At 36.0% G+C, this 21,079-nt stretch overlaps 1 protein-coding gene across 19 annotated transcripts in view; it reads left to right on the top strand.

The window, feature by feature from the left end:
- APC (APC regulator of WNT signaling pathway) overlaps positions 1-21,079 on the top strand; it is a 139,394-nt gene that overhangs the window by 49,941 nt on the left and 68,374 nt on the right. For all 19 annotated transcript variants that reach the window (XM_067731435.1, XM_067731432.1, XM_067731441.1 and 16 more), the window contains 3 exons: positions 8,667-8,751; positions 15,692-15,893; positions 20,170-20,278. In XM_067731435.1, the coding sequence (XP_067587536.1) occupies positions 8,667-8,751; positions 15,692-15,893; positions 20,170-20,278 (396 nt within the window). The remainder of the gene's footprint in view (positions 1-8,666; positions 8,752-15,691; positions 15,894-20,169; positions 20,279-21,079) is intronic.

Here is a 21,079-nt window from a genome sequence, read left to right as displayed (position 1 = left end):
CCTGGCATGCCTATCTCAATGTCTCTTTTGTAGTGCAGAATTCTGAGGTCCCTTTTAAAAGTTGTTGGGTTTTTTTTTTAAACTACTTGAGCAAATTCAAAATTCATTTTTGGGAAACATTTTAACCTATCTTTAGATCCATCTCTATGTTGAAATGGAATGTCTCTCAGAGTAACAATACAAGTCAGACCCTTAAATTTCTACAGTGGAATATCAGGGTGACCTCTTAGCCATGTGGTATAATATACATCATGAATATTACTATTTAATATTAAATACTAATTAAATACTAATATTGTCTGAATTCAACTGTGAATTGATTATTACTCAGCAAGTGCTTTTACAGACATCCTTGCTAAGCCATCCACGTATTTCTTCAGGATTGGGTGTATGTTATCATAGCAGTTACGACCTTGTACTGAAATTATTTATGTATCTCTCCTTTTAAGAGGCTTTATGTATGGTGTTAAAGAATAGGAACCATGGCCTGTTTATTTTGTCTTAGAATATCGAGTTGTGAAAAGACACTTGGAAACATTGGCACTTCTTACACTGGATTAAAGTTAATCCAAAACAATGGTTATTTCTCATAAAATCACTTACTAAACTTTGGAATACATCATATGATCTTGAATTATGTTTACTGATCATTAACATATTTACTCTATGGAAGGCAAGGTGTGTCTCCTCCAACTAGATGTCTCAGGATTTCTGAAGTTTATGCAGTAGTACCATCTAGTGGCAAAAGAGAATACTGCTTTGCTATTGATTACATGTCATTGATACTATAAAAGTATTTTGTGTGTGTGTGTCAGGAAAGTATGTGTACAACAGTTAAGGGAATGTGAACACTGTATATTTGAGAATATTAAGGAAATGCTTATTTTTTAGGTATAATGATGGCATTGTGGTTGTGTTTAGAAAGAATCCCTGTGTAAATATACATATCGAATTTTTTTTTTTTTTTTTGCGGTACGCGGGCCTCTCACTATTGTGGCCTCTTCTGTTGCGGAGCACAGGCTCCGGACGCGCAGGCTCAGCGGCCATGGCTCACGGGCCCAGCCGCTCCGCAGCATGTGGGATCTTCCCGGACCGGGGCACAAACTCGTGTCCCCTGCATCGGCAGGCGGACTCTCATCCACTGCGCCACCAGGGAAGACCGTATATCAAATTTTTTTACAGAAGAAACAGTGTGTCTGAGATTTGTTTTTCAGATAAATTTGGGTTGTAGGGGAAAGGAGAAAATGGTTATGGGTGTAGATGAAAGAAGCCCATGAGTTGATAGTTACTGAAGTAAGATGTGAGGATACATAGGAGTTTGTTACATTGTTCTCTACATTTATGTATATACTTGACATTTCTGTAATTAAAATAAAATACAGATTTTGTGGGATTTAGATCAGATAAATGCAGCAATTACAGCTAAACTTAAGAGAAATTATGTATTATATTTTTTACTCCAGGGCTAGAAATGAACGTAATTTACTTTAAAATGGTGAGCATAGCAACAAGGTAAATATGGTGTGTTGTGAAGCATTTAAACTGAGATATGGCATGGTATAGAAAAAATTATCTTTAGGTAAAATATTAATCAACTATTATTATCTTTTTTGTATTTTAGCAAAATGAAATATTTATAACTTGCTCTGTAAACTATAAAACCATACATGGAAAGCATCTTTTATTTTCAGAGTATAAGAAAAAATGAGAAGTAGAAATTCAAATTGGCACATTTCATAATTTATTTTGAAGATTTAATTACCAAGTGTACTTTTATCTGGTAATGAAGAGAATAAATAACTATGATATATTGAGAAAAACAGAAGTGAGTCAAGCAGAAACCCCCTTGAAATGACACAGTTGATCATTGATAAATATTTCCTATTTACTGATATGACCACAGCATATTTTGTCTCTAATAATTAAGTTTCTGATGTTTTTAAAATCTTAAAATGTTTTTTAAAATAATGTGATTATGTAATGTAACTAAGTAATTTTTTAAAACCAAACTTCCAGAGCCATGGCCGCTGAGCCTGCGCATCCGGAGCCTGTACTCCGCAACGGGAGACGCCACAACAGTGAGAGGCCCACGTACCGCAAAAAAAAAAAAAAAAAAAAAACTTCCAGAATTTATAAAGACAAATGAATATTCTCTCCTTTAAAATTTACATATTAATTTAAAAAGCTGTTGTTTCTCAAAACATTTTTTTGAAGTATTTTATTTGGAATTGCTTTGTAGTTGTGTTGCATTTTCTCTTAAACACTCTGAAATTGAGGACTTCTTTAAGGTTGTATGCAGCATGCAGCCCCAGGCAATCATTCAGTACTACTGCAGCAACTAGAAAACACTGGACAAAAAATTAAAATCGTACTTTTAAAGACATTGGAGAAGTGTGAAATCATCAAGGACTGTATTAACTAAAATTCCTAAGAGGAAAGAGCCCTTTCTAGATGAGCTGAGATCACTGGTAATTTTCCTCCCCAGGGGTATTTGCTATTTCTAGGGACAGACTGATAATTCATCACTGGCACAGGACTCTACTGGAGGAAAGAAACTGTTGGAGGTCTTGACAAACACATGGGCAGATGTGAAGTATTGACATTTAGAGGAGCTCCAAATGCATGGCTAGTTTTCCCAAATTTTCTCAAAATGCATGGGGCATTGGCTGAGTCTTGCTGTGGGGAAGGATGCTGGGGATGGACTGTGGAGGCAGGATGTTAGGAGGCCATGTCCTGCTAGAGGAATACTCGTACAACAGGTCTCCTCAGTTTAAGTGTAGAGGAGAGAGACATTCAAGGAACTTGGCAAACCAAATCAGATATGAAGTTCACTTAAACTGCACCTGCAACCTATTTTCAGCTATTGAATGAAGGAAATCAGACCCCAGTGGTGGAAAGGGCAAACTCTTTGAGGCAAAATCTGATCTGAAGTCTTTATTATTCTTGTATACATAATGACTAGCATGCAGTTAAAAGTTACAAGAAATACAAAGAAATAGGAAAATGACTGCTAATCAAAAGAACAAATAGAAAATAGAAGCAAATCCCAAGATGATCCATGTGTTGTAATTAGTAGTCAAAGATTTTAACATAATTTAAATGTTTTGAGAAAAAAGAAAAGGTTGGGGCTTCCCTGGTGGCGCAGTGGTTGAGAGTCCGCCTGCCGATGCAGGGGACACAGGTTCGTGCCCCGGTCCGGGAAGATCCCACATTCTGCGGAGCGGCTGGGCCTGTGAACCATGGCCGCTGAGCCTGCGTGTCCGGAGCCTGTGCTCCGCAACGGGAGAGGCCACAACAGTGAGAGGCCCACGTACCGCAAAAAAAAAAAAGAAAAGGTTGGATTAAATGGATGAAAAATCAGAAAATCTTGACAGAGAATTGGAATCTGTAATTAAGAAGAGTCATATAGATATTCTATAACTGAAATATTTTTGACATTAACTTATTGGATGGGCTTGGTCACAGATTAAACACAGGATTAATGAACTAGTGAGAAGATAGAATTAGTGAACATGTAGAAAGGTCAATAGAAAAATATCCAAACTGAAGCACAGAAGAGGAAGAAAAATGGAAAACAAAAAGTATGTAAGAGTCACGAGGGACACAGGCAAATAGGTAAAAGCAAGTATAATTGAAGTCTTAGAAGGGGCAGGGGAAGAGAATGGAGCAAAAGTAATATTTAAAGGCGTAGTAGCTGAGAATTAATGTAAAGCTGTTGTAAAGTTATTAAGACAATGTGGTAATTAGAGTAGATTAGTAGACTAACAGCAATAGAGTTGAGAAAAATACCTACATATATATGGTCACCTGATTTATGATCCAGGCATCCCTGCAGATCAGTGGGGAAAGGCTGGTCTTTTCAATAAATGGTGCAGAGGCAATTAAATATCTGTATAAAGGAAAAAAACCAAAAAAGAACCAAGAGCTCTACCTCAAATCATATGCAAAAAAGTAATTCAAGTAAATCATATGCAAAAAATGTAAATGTGAAAACAGAACAGTTTCCTTCTGGAAGAAAACTTAGGGAATAGCTTCATCTCCTTAGAGTAGGCAAAGATTTCTTAAATAGAATGCCAAAGTACTAAAAATTTATCAGTGGGACATCATTAAAACCAACAGCTTTTGTTCATCAAAAGACTCCATTATGTTTCTGGAAGAAAATATAGGGTAATATCGCTTTGACCTTCATGAAGGCAAAATTTCTTAGTACACATAAAGCTCTAAACATAAAAGAAAAAAAGGTATAAAATGAATGTCATCAAATTTAAAACTTAAAATCTATTCAAGACTTCATTAAGAAAATGAAAAGACAAAGCATAGACTGGAAGAAAATATTTGCAGTACGTATATCTGATAAAGGACTTGGTTCAGAATATACAAAGAATTTTTACAAACCAAGAATTTTAAAAGTCCAGTTTTTAAAATCTGGCCCAAAACTTGAAAAGACAATTCAGAAAGGAAGGTAAATGGTCAGTAAGCACATGTAAAGGGATTCAACATCCTTTATCCTCAGGGAAGTGCAAATATCATTTCATTCCTAATCAAATCACTAAAATTTTTTTTTTTTTTAACATCTTTATTGGGGTATAATTGCTTTACAATGGTGTGTTAGTTTCTGCTTTATAACAAAGTGAATCAGTCATACATAAACATATGTTCCCATATGTCTTCCCTGTTGCGTCTCCCTCCCTCCCACCCTCCCCATCCCACCCCTCCAGGCTGTCACAAAGCACCGAGCCAATATCCCTGTGCCATGCGGCTGCTTCCCACTAGCTATCTACCTTACTGCGTTTGTTAGTGTGTATATGCCCATGACTCTCTCTCGCCCTGTCACAGCTCACCCTTCCCCCTCCCCATAACCTCAAGTCCGTTCTCTAAGAGGTCTGCGTCTTTATTCCTGCTTTACCCCTAGGTTCTTCATGACATTTTTTTCTTAAATTCCATATATATGAAATCACTAAAATTTAAAAGACTGATCATGCCAAATGTGGAACATCAAGATGCTTATACATTGCTGGTAGGAGTATAAAATGGCACATCATCTTTGGAAAACCATTCAGCAGTTTCTTTTAAAGTTAAACCCTATGACTCAGCGTTTAAACTTCCAGATATATACTCAAGAGAAGTGAGTGCATGTGTCCACCTGAAGATATGTGCAAAAATGTTCATAGTAGCATTCTTCATAATAGCCTCCAAACTGGCAACAACCCAAATGTCCATCAAGAGGGAGAATAAAGGATAAATCAGTTGAGGTGCATTCATACAGTGGATAACTACATAGCATTAAAAAAAAAATAGCTGATACATGCAACAGCATGAATAAATCTCATAGAAATTTTGGTGAGCAAAAAACGTGAGACACAAAAGACTGTATACTGTATGATTTCATTTATATGCAGTTCACAAGCATGCCAACTAATAGACACAGAAATCAGAATACTGGTTACCTCTGGGGAGTGAATATTGATTGGTAAGGGACAAAAGGGAACCTTCTGAGATGCTGGAAATGTTCTGTGTCTTCCCTGGGTAGTGATTACATGGATACTTAGATTACATCAGAAACTTAATATTGGTGTACTTTTCATATGTATGTTGTATCTCAGTAAAGCAGAAAAAAAATTAGGGCTAATTTTTATCATGGAATAGCCATAAACTATTCACAACAAAGTAGTGAGTAATGTAGTCATGCTGGATGATGTCATCGTGAGGGAAGGTAACTGGATCTAACTATGAATTAATAACGTGTGCTTTTTTTTTTCTTTTTTTGGTGAGGTTCATAACTCAGAATGTACAAAAAAAGTTTAATGGAACATATTGGAATGAGTAGCTTCCAAGGTGTCTGCTTTGAAAGTCTTAAAAAAAATTTTTTTAAACCTTAAATTTCAATAGTTTTATTTACTTTTGTGGTTAGAACTTTTATCAACAGACTTCTAACCACATGCACAGAAACTTAAAAAAAACATATTACAAGCTGTGCATATTTACTGTTTTTAAAAATTAGGAAATATGGGCAAACAAAAAGAGATATCAAAATCACCCATTTAAAAAATGTTTTTAATACCAGCAGTAACCTTTGATAATGTGTATATTTTTCTCTCTGTGCATTTTATGCAGGCATGCATTTAATGGGATCGTATTTTGAAGCATGCTTTTTAATTTAATATAAGTCATCTTTTTATGTCACTAAATATTTTATAATATTTTCATAGTTCTGTAATATTCCATTGTATGGCTAATGCCATAAATTTATTTAATCCTTTATTGTTGGACATGCAGGTTTATATAGCCTTTTAATTTCTATTGTTGATGTTATTTTAATTCTTCTTTATTATTTTTTAACATGTTTCTTAAAAACTGTTAATGTGCCATTAGTTTTGAAAAATCAGGTATATGTCCTATGAGATGCCAAGGATTTCTTTTTCTTGTTGTTTTTGAACTCTTAAGTACTTGTACCTTTTCTAAAAACAATATTTTTTTTGTAATACCTGTTGTTTTAAAATTAGGAAACCAAAAACAAGCAAAAAATTTGCTTGCAATTCTAACTTCCATAGAATACCACTGCGAACTCTTGATGATAGGCTTTGGAGAATAATCTTGTATAAAGAGAGACCTGATCAGAGCTGTGTTTTAAAAGGCTTACTCGGATAGTTCTGTGCAAGGTAGGACCATTTAGGAGTTTATTTTAGTAGTTTTGAGGTTAATAATCAGGATAGTGACAGTAAGAATAGAAAAGAGATGGCTATAAGAGAGATAATAGAGCTAGAATACAGAATTTGATAACTGATTGGGAAGATGAAGGAGGGGATGCTGAGGATTTGAGCCTGGAGGTACAAAAGAAGGCTACTGCCATTTAACTGAAGGAATACAAGGCGAAGAAAAGGTTTTAGTGACACAAAATGATAGTTCGGACATTTACATGTGCAGTGCATATCATCCAGATGCACTGAATGTAAAGCATCAGTCATACTGGGAAAGTGAGTCTGAAATTTGCAAGTGAGGTTAGGATTAGACATATAATTGGAAGTTATTTGAGAAAGGCAGTTGTTGAATTGTGAGACTGGGGATTATAAGAAATAGTGATAAGATTAAAGGGTCATTGAAAGACTACAAGCAGCAGTGGATGGAAGGAGAATTGGGATCCTAAACACTGCAGGTAGCCTACAGTGGTAATCTCAAACTTTATGGAAGAGATGGTGTCCTGATGTTTATACTAAATGTTTTAGAGTAATCTACATTCATTCGAGAAAGGCATCCCTGTGCAAATTTATTTCCTATCCCACAGTTGTGATACACTCTGACATAATTTCTGAACGTGGATATCCGTCACCTCCATGTCCCACGTCCCACGTCTACTTATCTAAGCCTTTTAACCTCCAACATGGTCTATTATTTGAAGGTCAGATCTTAAGGTCACAGGCTATTTCTTGTTGTTAACATAGGGATTCTTTTCTTAATGCTTATAATGTCACTGTCAAGGTAAACCAGTGAAGTTGTCTTTGCTACATTTACTCACTTTTTGACAGATTTCCTTTTCAATCTATTTATGGATCATTTTTCATATAGAGGAACACTGCCCATAGCTATAAGATTGTAAATGTTCAAATACACTGTTTTGCATTTGGAAACCTAGTTGGCCAACAAAAGATTCTGCTGTGAACTAGAATGGGATGCCTCAGAATATACAAAATGTAAATGTATATAAATTACAGAAAAACTAATAGAAGATGGAAGTTCCCAACCTTCTTTGACAAAAATTTATCAACAGAAGGATTTAGATGGGAAAGGAAATAATGGATCAAAAGTCAGGAGACAGTGAGCATACAGTCACTTAACTATCTGCTGATTATAAATCAGTGTACTAGCAGAATGTACATAAATGTAGTATGTAAAAGCTTGCTGTTTATTGGGGTGTTAAATAAAACAGCATACTGTGTTAATCTGGTGTTTTTCATGGCCATGTTGGTATAAGCTTAAGAGACATGGATTTTAAACAGGTAACTAGCTTTTGTGCCTCGGGCAAGTCTTTGAGTCTCAGTTGATCTCTCTGAAAGATGAGAATGATCCGCTTTGCTATATTATTTCAGAAGTTGCAGATAATATATCTTAACTATTCCATATATATAGTATATTGCATGGAGACTACCCATAATCACCATTATCACAAAATATCACTGTTGTTGGGCTATAATTTATTATTCATAATTAGCAATAGGTAATATATGTAGAGTACTTTACAATTTATGATACGTTTTCAGATAGATCTGAAATCACTTTGTTCCCCAAGCAGACCTAAATGCCAAGAAATGTAGAAGCATGTCTTCAAAAAGTTATTTAGGGGACTTCCCTGGTGGCACAGTAGTTAAGAATCTGCCTGCCAATGCAGGGGACACGGGTTTGATCTCTGGTCCGGGAAGATCCCACATGCCATGGAGCAGCTAAGCCCATGAGCCACAACTACTGAGCCTACGCATCACAACTACTGAGCCTGCGTGCCTAGAGCCCATCTCTGCAACAAGAGAAGCCACCGCAATGAGAAGCCCACACGCAGCAACGAAGACCCAATGCAGCCAAAAAGTTTTTTAAAAATTTAAAAAATTAAGTTCATATTATTAAAAAAAAATTACTTAGAATTTTGTCATGTTAATACATTCTGTTCTTTTTTACAGGAAGTACTTAAACAACTACAAGGAAGTATTGAAGATGAAGCTATGGCTTCGTCTGGACAGATTGATTTATTAGAGCGTCTCAAAGGTAGATTTATTTATTTATTTATTTATTTATTTAACATCTTTATTGGAGTATAATTGCTTTACAGTGGTGTGTTCGTTTCTGCTTTATAACAAAGTGAATCAGCTATACATATACATATATCAAAGGTAGATTTTTAAAAAGTGTTTTAAAGTAATTTTTTTAAGGTCTAGTTGTCACCTTTAGGTGTATATACCCAAGTACAGCTTCTCTTGATTAGAATGTTGGTATTGGGTTTTCTTGGCTTTGAATAAACTATTTTAGATTACTTCCTTGATAATTTTCAGCTCTTTCTAAAACTCATTGCTGTTCCACTAGTCACTAAATAGGCCTTTAATAAGCTGTATGCCACAAACTGGGCCCACTGCTTCATTTGAAGGAGTCAGTGACCTTCTTTGTTCCGTCCAGGATAGAAGTGTTTTATCTTCATACATATGGCCTGATTTTTTGTGGGACTGTTTCTCTTATAGAACCAGGAGTCAATGAATTTCTCTGAGCATCAGCATTTTTGATAGGATTTCTTCTGTTTCCTATATAAATTTGCTGCTCAATAGCTGCCATAATTTAGTACTCCTACAGGCTTTATGTAATATATATAATGTATTATCAGTTATATTATAAAATGGCTTAAAATCAGAGGGCTAAAATATGAACCAAAGATTTCAGTTTTAAAAGATAGAACCGCCAGGAGGTGCTGAGGAGGGAGTCACAGGGTGGCTCACTGCGCTGTGTGTAAAGTTTTCTCCGTGGGGGGCTGCGTTCACCTGACAGGTTATCTCTGGAGTTCAAGTTTGAGTTGAAACCAGACTCAAGTTTCACCTGTCCTCACTGACCCATGGATTTCTGTGTGACCAGCTGTGTGGGTTACAGGCTCTAGGTACTCCAGCCAAGCATCAGGGCTGTGCCTCTCAGGTGGGAGAGCTAAGTTCAGGACACTGGTCCCCAAAAGACATCCCAGCTCCACATAATATCAAACGGCAGAAATCTCCCAGAGATCTCCATCTCAAGGCCAAGACCCAGCTCCACTCAACGACCAGCAAGCTACAGTGCTGGACATCCTATGCCAAACAACTAGCAAGACAGGAACACAACCCCACCCATTAGCAGAGAAGCTGCCTAAAATCATAATAAGGCCACAGACACCCCAAAACACACCACCAGACGTGGACCTGCCCACCAGAAAGACAAGATCCAGCCTCATCCACCAGAACACAGGCACTAGTTCCCTCCACCAGGAAGCCTACACAACCCATTGAACCAACCTTAGCCACTGGGGGCAGACACCAAAAACAATGGGAACTACGAACCTGCAGCCTGCGAAAAGGAGACCCCAAACACAGTAAGTTAAGCAAAATGAGAAGACAGAGAAACACACAGCAGATGAAGGAGCAAGGCAGAAACCCACCAGACCTAACAAATGAAGAGGAAATAGGCAGTCTACGTGAAAAAGAATTCAGAATAATGATGGTAAAGATGATCCAAAATCTTGGAAATAGAATGGAGAAAATACAGAAATGTTTAACAAGGACCTAGAAGAACTAAAGAGCAAACAAACAGTGATGAACAACACAACAAATGAAATTAAAAATTCTCTAGAAGGGATCAATAGCAGAATAACTGAGGCAGAAGAACGGATAAGTGACCTGGAAGATAAAATAGTGGAAATAACTGCTGCAGAGCAGAACAAAGAAAAAAGAATGAAAAGAATTGAGGACAGTCTCAGAGACATCTGGGATAACATTAAATGCACCAACATTTGAATTATAGGGGTCCCAGAAGAAGAAGAGAAAAAGAAAGGGACTGAGAAAATATTTGAAGAGTTTATAGTTGAAAACTTCCCTAATATGGGAAAGGAAATAGTTAATCAAGTCCAGGAAGCACAGGGAGTCCCATACAGGATAAATCCAAGGAGAAACACGCCAAGACACATATTAATCAAACTATCAAAAATTAAATACAAAGAAAAAATATTAAAAGCAGCAAGGGAAAAGAAACAACATACAAGGGAATCCCCCATAAGGTCAACAGCTGATCTTTCAGCAGAAACTCTGCAAGCCAGAAGGGAGTGGCAGGACATATTTAAAGTGATAAAAGGGAAAAACCTACAACCAAGATTACTCTACCCAGCAAGAATCTCATTCAGATTGGACAGAGAAATTAAAACCTTTACAGACAAGCAAAAGCTAGGAGAATTCAGCACCACCAAACCAGCTTTAAAACAAATGCTAAAGGAACTTCTCTAGGCAGGAAACACAAGAGAAGCAAAAGACCTACAATAACAAACCCAAAACAATTAAGAAAATGGGAATAGGAACATACATATCGATAATTACTTTAAATGTAAATGGATTAAATGCTCCAACCAAAAGACATAGACTGGCTGAATAGATACAAAAACAAGACCCATATATATGCTGTCTACAAGGCACCCACTTCAGACCTAGAGACACATACAGACTGAAAATGAGGGGATGGAAAAAGATATTCCATGCAGATGGAAATCGAAAGAAAGCTGGAGTGGCAATTCTCATATCAGACAAAATAAACTTTAAAACAAAGACTATTTATTACAAGAGACAAAGAAGGACACTACATAATGATTAAGGGATCAATCCAAGAAGAAGATATAACAGTTGTAAATATTTATACAGCCAACATAGGAGCACCTCAATACATAAGGCAAGTACTGACAGCCATAAAAGAGGAAATCGACAGTAGCACAATCATAGTAGGGGACTTTAACACCCCACTTTCACCAATGGACAGATCATCCAAAACGAAAATAAATAAGGAAGCACAAGCTTTAAATGATACGTTAAACAAGATGGACTTAATTGATATTTATAGGACATTGCATCCAAAAACAACAGAATACACTTTCTTCTCAAGGGCTCATGGAACATTCTCCAGGATAGATCATATCATGGGTCACAAATCAGGCCTTGGTAAATTTAAGAAAATTGAACTCGTATCAAGTATCTTTTCCAACCACAACGCTATGAGACTAGATATCAATTACAGGAAAATATCTGTAAAGAATACAAACACATGGAGGCTAAACAATATACTACTTAATAACCAAGAGACCACTGAAGAAATCAAAGAGGAAATCAAAAAATACCTAGAAACAAATGACAATGAAAACACAATGACCCCAAAGCTACGGGATGCAGCAAAAACAGTTATAAGAGGGAAGTTTATAGCAATACAATCCTACCTTAAGAAACAAGAAACATCTCAAATAAACAATCTAACCTTACACCTAAAGAAATTAGAGAAAGAAGAACAAAAAAACCCCCCAAAATTAGCAGAAGGAAAGAAATCATAAAGATCAGATCAGAAATAAATGAAAAGGAAAAGAAGGAAACAGTAGCAAAGATCAATAAAACTAAAAGCTGGTTCTTTGAGAAGATAAACAAAATTGATAAACCATTAGCCAGACTCATCAAGAAAAAGGAGAAGACTCAAATCAATAGAATTAGAAATGAAAAAGGAGAAGTAACAACTGACACTGCAGAAATACAAAGGATCATGAGAGATTACGACAAGCAACTATATGCCAATAAAATGGACAACCACGAAGAAATGGACAAATTCTTAGAAATGCACAACCTTCCAAGAGTGAACCAGGAAGAAATAGAAAATATGAACAGAACAATCACAAGCACTGAAATTGAAACAGTGATTAAAAATCTTCCAACAAACAAAAGCCCAGGACCAGATGGCTTCACAGGCGAATTCTATCAAACAGAGAAGAGCTAACACCTATCCTTCTCAAACTCTTCCAAAGTATAGCAGATGGAGGAACACTCCCAAACGCATTCTACGAGGCCACCATCACCCTGATACCAAAACCAGACAAAGATGTCACAAAGAAGCAAAACTACAGGCCAATATCACTGATGAACATAGATGCAAAAATCCTCAACAAAATACTAGCAAACGGAATCCAACAGCACAGTAAAAGGATCATACACCATGATAAATTGGGGTTTATCTCAGGAATGCAAGGATTCTTCAATATACGCAAATCAATCGATGTGATACACCATATTAACAAATTGAAGGAGAAGAACCATATGGTCATCTCAATAGATGCAGAAAAAGCTTTCGACAAAATTCAACACCCATTTATGATAAAAACCCTCCAGAAAGTAGGCATAGAGGGAACTTACCTCAACGTAATGAAGGCCATATATGACAAACCTACAACCAACATTGTTCTCAGTGGTGAGAAACTGAAATCATTTCCACTAAGATCAGGAATAAGACAAGGTTGCCCACTCTCACCACTATTATTCAACATAGTTTTGGAAGTTTTAGCCACAGCAATCAGAGAAGAAAAAGAAATAAAAGGAATCCAAATCAGAAAAGAAGAAGTAAACCTGTCACTGTTTGCAGATGACATGATACTATACATAGAGAATCCAAAAGATGCTATCAGAAAACTACTAGAGCTAATCAATGAATTTTGGTAAAGTAGCAGGATACATACTTAATGCACAGAAATCTCTTGCATTCCTATACACTAATGATGAAAAATCTGAAAGTGAAATCAAGAAAATACTCCCATTTACCATTGCAACAAAAAGAATAAAACATCTAGGAATAAACCTACCTAAGGAGACAAAAGACCTGTATGCAGAAAATTATAAGACACTGGTGAAAGAAATTAAAGATGATACCAACAGATGGAGAGATGTACCATGTTCTTGGATTGGAATAATCAACATTGTGAAAATGACTATACTACCCAAAGCAATCTATAGATTCAATGCAATCCCTATCAAACTACCACTGGCATTTTTCACAGAGCTAGAATAAAAAATTTCACAAAGTGTATGGAAACACAAAAGACCCCGAATAGCCAAAGCAATCTTGAGAAAGAAATGGAGCTGGAGGAATCAGATTCCTGGACTTCAGACTATACTACAAAGCTACAGTAATCAAAACAGTATGATACTGGCACAAAAACAGAAATATAGATCAATGGAAAAGGATAGAAAGCCCAGAGTTAAACCCACGCACATATAGTTACCTTATCTTTGATAAAGGAGGCAAGAATATACAGTGGAGAGAAGACAGCTCTTCAGTAAGTGGTGCTGGGGAAACTGGACAGGTACATGTAAAAGTATGAAATTAGAACACTCCCTAACACCATACACAAAAATAGACTCAAAATGGATTAAAGACCTAAATGTAAGGCCAGAAACTATCAAACTCTTAGAGTAAAACATAGGCAGAACACTCTATGACATAAATCACAGCAAGATCCTTTTTGACCCACCTCCTAGAGAAATGGAAATAAAAATAGACAAATAGGACCTAATGAAAGTTAAGAGCCTTTGCCCAGCAAAGGAAACTATAAACAAGACCAAAGGACAACCCTCAGAATGGGAGAAAATATTTGCAAATGAAGCAACTGACAAAGGATTAATCTCCAAGATTTACAAGCGGCTCATTCAGCTCAATAACAAAAAAGCAAACAACCCAATCCAAAATTGGGCAGAAGCCCTAAATAGACATTTCTCCAAAGAAGATATGCAGATTGCCAACAAACATATGAAAGAATGCTCAATATCATTTATCATTAGAGAAATGCAAATCAAAACTACAATGAGATATCATCTCACACCAGTCAGAATGGCCATCATCAAAAAAATCTAGAAACAGTAAATGCTGGAGAGGGTGTGGAGAAAAGGGAACACTCTTGCACTGTTGGTGGGAATGTAAATTCATACAGCCACTATGGAGAACAGTATGGAGGTTCCTTAAAAAACTAAAAATAGAACTACCATATGACCCAGCAATCCCACTACTGGGTATATACCCTGAGAAAACCATAATTCAAAAACAATCATGTATCACAATGTTCATTGCAGCTCTGTTTACAGTAGCCAGGACATGGAAGCAACCTAAATGCCCACCAAAAGATGAGTGGATAAAGAAGATGTGGCACATACGTACAATGGAATATTACTCAGCCATAAAAAGAAACAAAATTGAGATATTTGTAGTGAGGTGGATGGACCTAGAGTCCGTCATACAGAGTGAAGTAAGTCGGAAAGAGAAAAACAAATACCATATGCTAACACATAGGAATCTAAGGGAAAAAAAGGTCATGAAGAACCTAGGGGTAAGTCGGAAATAAAGACACAAACCTACTAGAGAATGGACTTGAGGATATGGGGAGCGGGAAGGGTAAGCTGTGACAGAGAGAGTGGCATGGACATATATACACTACCAAACGTAAAATAGATAGCTCGTGGGAAGCAGCCGCATAGCACAGGGAGATCAGCTAGGTGGTTTGTGACCACCTAGAGGGGTGGGATAGGGAGGGTGGGAGGGAGGGAGACGCAAGAGGGAAGAGGTATGGGATCATATGTATATGTATAACTGATTCACTTTGTTATAAAGCACAAACTAACACACCATTGTAAAGCAATTATACTCCAATAAAGATGTTTAAAAACATACCGTATGCTAACATACATATATGGAATTTAAAAAAATAGTTCTGAAGAACTTAGGGGCAAGATGGGAATAAAGACACAGACCTACTAGAGAATGGACTTGAATATATGGGGAGGGGGAAGGGTAATCTGGGACAAAGTGAGAGAGTGGCATGGACAAATACACTACCAAATGTAAAATAGGTAGATAGTGGGAAGCAGCTGCATAGCACAGGGAGATCAGCTCAGTGCTTTGTGACCACATAGTGAGGGTGGGAGGGAGACGCAAGAGGGAAGAGAGATGGGGATATATGTATACGCATATGTATAGCTGATTCACTTTGTTATAAAGCAGACACTAACACACCATTGTAAAGCAATTATACTCCAATAAAGATGTTAAAAAATAAGAAGATAATATAATTGCATTAGCAATATTTTAGAGCACTTAAAGCAATTGTTTTATAAAAACTTGTCTGTATTTTATTTAGAACTTAACTTAGATAGCAGTAATTTTCCTGGAGTGAAACTACGGTCAAAAATGTCCCTCCGTTCTTACGGAAGCCGAGAAGGATCTGTATCTAGTCGTTCAGGAGAGTGCAGTCCTGTTCCTATGGGTTCATTTCCGAGAAGAGGGTTTGTAAATGGAAGCAGAGAAAATACCGGTTATTTAGAAGAACTTGAAAAAGAGAGGTAACTTTTCTTCATTAAATAGTAAACTTGTATGCTCCAATTTTAGCTAGTATTTTGTCATTTTTTAATGATACAAGATAGGAATTATGAAGCGTGTATGGTGGTTGATCACAAACAGAGAGCATTTTGCCTTTATTATCTCAAAAACAGTATGTTGTTGATTGTACTTACCTTAAATCGAAAAAATGTAAAGGAGGCGATTTCTTGGGATTCTGAACTTCTACTTTGTCACTTAAATACTCACATGCTCTGTACATTGAGTAATACACATGATCTTAAATAACTACTAGATCCAGTATAAGATGACTGTTTCCATTATTAAAGGCCTATCACAAGGGGCCACAAATGAAGCATTTTTTAATTTATCAGTTTCCAAGTCTAAAAAACATTACTTGACATAGAATAAGTTCTGGTTTCTCAGAGCTAGCGTATTAATTCTTTTCTTCTTGAAGTTCAAATCATCTCACTACGAGTATCAGAATATATATCGTTATTAGGAACTTTGTCAAGTGTTTTGTACCTTCTAAAAACGTATAAATTCCTTTATGTGTGATAAATACCATATTATATTTATATTCCTAAAAGTTGTATTAGACTTTCAAGAAATATTCAAATGTATAAATGTTACATATTACCTCTGGGACCTTGGTCAAGTCATTAAATTTTTGTGTCATTCCCTTCTGTAAAATAGGGATATGATTCTACCTTGTGGAGTTATGAAAAATGAATATTAATATATGGAAAATGCCTAGCATATCTCACTGAGAGGCAAAAGACCTTTTACTACTTTCCCTCTGGTTTCAGGTTTGTCCATCTCTAAAAATAGGGATAACCATCTGGACTGGAAATAGTGTTAAGCTTTCTTTACTCTTCTGAGTTTACATGAGTCTCTGTTTCATACCTTGAATCGCGACTGTTTCTGAGAGTCTAGGAAACACTATCCTGAAAAATAAGAAGCTAATAACTAGGGTCTACAATCTTCCATCTCTTTGTCCCCTTTGAGCTCTGTTAAGAGGAATGTGAGCATACTGACTTTCCTAGGAACTTACTTTGCTTCATGTAGATAAAAGTCTAATTTTATTAGCAGAGAGAGAGGGGGGAGAGTATATGTGTGTGTAGTTCTGATATATCTTGTGTCCTCTTAGTTTTCACTGTGTTTGGAGGTAAATTTAGTTCTTGTTTATGTGACAAAATCTTTATTTTGCTCTCACACCTGATAGTTTGGATAGGTCTAGGCTCAAACTTATTTTCCTTCTTCGTAATCAATGTCACTGATGAAAAATTTAGTATCGGTCTGATTCACATTCCTTTCCAGGGAACCATTTTTCTTCTTCTGAAGCTTTCAGAATGCCTTGGTATATGTGTTTTGTTGATTCATCATGCTGTATACTCACTGTGCCCTTTTTCTCTGGAAATGTATTTTCTTCAGCTTTTGAAAATTCTGTTATTTCTTTGATGATTTTTCTCCCTCTAGATATCCCTTAAGTCATAGATCAACTAGATATCGTAGATTTCTAGATATCCCTTAAGTCATAGATCAACTACCTCTGTGTCTCTTTTTTTTTTTCTTGTTTTCTGTATTGCCCAAGATAATTGAGATAAGTGTTAGAAAGTAGTCAAGCCAGGACTCAGACCCAGGTCCATAACCTTTCTGAACTTCAGTTTTCCAGTCTGTAAAATTAGCATAAGAATAACTACCTAGGGTTTCCCTGGTGGCGCAGTGGTTGAGAGTCCGCCTGCCGATTCAGGGGACATGGGTTCGTGACCCGGTCCAGGAGGATCCCACATGCCGCGGAGTGGCTGGGCCCGTGGGCCATGGCTGCTGAGCCTGCGCGTCCGGAGCCTGTGCTCCGCAACGGGAGAGGCCACAGCAGTGAGAGGCCCGCGTATCGCAAAAAAAAAAAAAAAAAAAAAAAGAAGAATAACTACCTTAAAAGATGTTGTGAGGATAAAATTCGATTTTTTAAAAAGTACTTAGCACTATGTCTGATACACTCAATAGGCAGCCATTGTCACATTAGCCATTAATACATTTAACAAATATTTAAGTGCATAATACATGTGCCATGCTCTTCTAGATGATCTTGAATTAGCTAGAGGACTAAGAAGACATGAGATTTACATTTTAAAGAAGACTCTTGACAGTCACTAAATAAGCCATTAGTACACTAAACAAACCATAGAGACCCACCAGCTTCTGGGTCTGGACCTTGTTTCAGTGTTGAGTCTTAAGCGCTGTTGTGTAAGTTACAAGATCAGCTACTCTCAGCTAACCACTTGTTATCATGCTGGCTCAAGACTTGGTAACTTTTGCTTCCCCAGAGCATTTTGCCACAGTTCGATCTTAAACTTGAGAGTAACAACTTGCCCCTCTTCTCCTTAACATTTTCCTCACTCCATGACCATCACTAACATTAGCCTATCCGTTTAAGCACTTTTAGCACCCAAATCTTATTTAAATAAGCCTATTTATTGGAGAGTAATCAGAGGAAATAGCATCTCCATCTATCCCTTATTTCCCCACCTTAGTCCTGGTAGGTCCTACAGGTACTCACCAGGGAACATTGAAAAATAGAATCAGATCTCATTTTTATGTCAGTTTTAGTATCCAGCCTGTGAAAGAGATTCAAGATTTCTACATTGCTTTCTCCTGGTTCTTTCGTCAAAAATGGAAGGGAGGGGACAGCTTCTCATTGGTCAGCACACCTCCCCCACCCCAGGTTGTTACATCATAACCAGGGCCTGGCTTCCTTCCCATGGATTCCCTCACTACTGAGGTTGCCACATCAAAAGTAAAGGCTTATTTCTTATTTTTTAAATTGCTTCTCAGTAAAGGAAAGGGAATTTTAGCAAGAATAGAACCTTCCATACTCACATGCATACATATTCTTCAAGAAAATATAATCAAATAGAATTTTAAAGTAACAGTGTCAGAGTGGGGAACAACTCTGTGTAGGAGCAAACCCCAGAAGCCATAATAAAAAATATCCTCAGATCTGACTACGGGAAAATTAAAATTTTCTACATGGCAAAAACATAGTGAAAAAACAAGTGTAAACTGAGAAAAAATATTTATAACTGACAAAGTGCTATCATTCTTAATATAGAAGAGGTCCTATAAATAAGAAAAAGTCACAGAAATGGAAATACAAATGGATTTTAAACTTGAAAAAATACTTAACCTTACTCATACTAATAAAAATCAAATTACAACCATAGTGATGTACCATTTCTTAAAATCCTAGGTATGTAAAAATTTTTTAAACATTTGATAAAATGTTTGCATTGGTGAAGGTGGCAAGAGCATAAATAGGTACAATACCTAATAAGGGCAGTAATTTTAAAATTTACATACCCTAGGAATTTATCTTCTGTACATGCTTGCACATTTGTGAAATGAACTTATGTATAAGGATATTCAGTGCAGCATTGTTTGTAATAGCAAAAGATTAGAAAGATCCTAAATGCTCTCCAACATAGAACCGGTTATAGTTTATCCCTGTATGGATTCATGAATATCTTTGCAGCTAGCAGAAAACACATAGGACCTTATGTTCTGATACAGAGTGATCTCCAAGATAGATTTTTAAGTGGGAAAAAAAAAGTTACAGGACAACACATATAAAAATATGCTACTATTTATGTTTAAAAAATGTACATGTAATTATATATATATATCCTTGCATTTTTATAGAGTATCTCTGGAAATATATACACGAGAGTGATAATAGTGGTTGCTTTGGGAAAGAGCCACATGAAAGGAGATAGATCATATACTTCTTGTACCTACTGTTTTTTTCCCATTAACACTCTTATTTTACATTTACCTTTATAATGGTCAGATATGGAGTATCTTGATATAGATTGTTATTGAGGACATCATCGATTAGGTTGTGAGGAATTTATACAACAAATTCATCTTCAAATTCCAAACTAAGAAAACGTTTCTCTCCCTCAGAATAATTTCCTCTTATTACACAGTGACAATATATTTCTTACTGTTTTAACTGCTGAGAAGCTGAAAGCTACATCTATGTCCAATGCAGTAGTTCCCTGTACTCTAGGTTTGTTTTTTGCATAATTACTGCTTTTCTTTACTCCTTTATTATACTTTTTATTCTTGTATTAAGTCACACATTCAAAAATCCAAAATTAATAAAATTTTCATTTATTCATTATACTTTAAATAGAGAACAGTACAGTTACAGCTTATCAGAACTGCTGTTGTGTGTGCTATATTAGCATTGTGTAAACTTAACTTTTTTTTGAAAAACAGATCATTGCTTCTTGCTGACCTTGACAAAGAAGAAAAGGAAAAAGACTGGTATTATGCTCAACTTCAGAATCTCACTAAAAGAATAGATAGTCTTCCTTTAACTGAAAATGTAAGTAACTTGACAAAGTGACTTATTTGTAATATCTAAAAGTATATATAAATTTATAACTGCATTTATAGTTATTTGTAAACAGTAATATGTTTTATCCAACTTTAAACCTAAATATATAATAATGAATTTTGTTTATAAAGATGATAACATTTCATTAGGCTCAAGCATATTTATTTTAAGTCCCTTGTTAAGAAAACCTCTTAAGTTTGAATACTAAAGGACTCAGGGTTCTACTAGGAAACTGGTTTTTTATTCTGTGTGTTCAATTACCAGACGTACTCTGTAGAAATGTTTATTACCATCTGTCTGTTTTTTGAACTGTATTACAGGACTCATGCCAGATAATTTTTGCATTAAAAGTATCTTTGAGATAACTTGTGTCCTATTCAAACGACAGTATCTGGTGGTATGGATCTTAGTGCTTTTTGCAGGTATACTAAATTTGTTTTGCAAATATAACTATGTAAAAAAAAAATAATTTAATTCTGTCAGCCTCTTCCTCCCCACCCAACCTCTCCATGTCAACTGTTTTATTCATGGGATGGCACATGTAAGAACATTTCTGAAATACATTAATAACATTAATAATTTTAAACAAGACTATATTTTAACTGTTATCCATAAATTTTAAAATAATTTTTAAAAAGCGAAAAAATAAGCTAATTAAAATATATCTTCCGCTCTTAGCTTAAATTTTTCATTTTCTTTTCTTTGGTCCCGCCTCACGGCTCGTGGGATCTTCGTTCCCTGACCAGGGATCGAACCCAGGCCCTCAGCAATGAAAGCGCAGAGTCCTAG

Source organism: Pseudorca crassidens, chromosome 3 (genome assembly GCF_039906515.1).
Source record: "Pseudorca crassidens isolate mPseCra1 chromosome 3, mPseCra1.hap1, whole genome shotgun sequence".
Taxonomy (NCBI): Eukaryota; Metazoa; Chordata; class Mammalia; order Artiodactyla; family Delphinidae; genus Pseudorca; species Pseudorca crassidens.
Note: the sequence above shows the minus strand (reverse complement) of the source record. Positions and strands in the feature narration are given on the sequence as shown.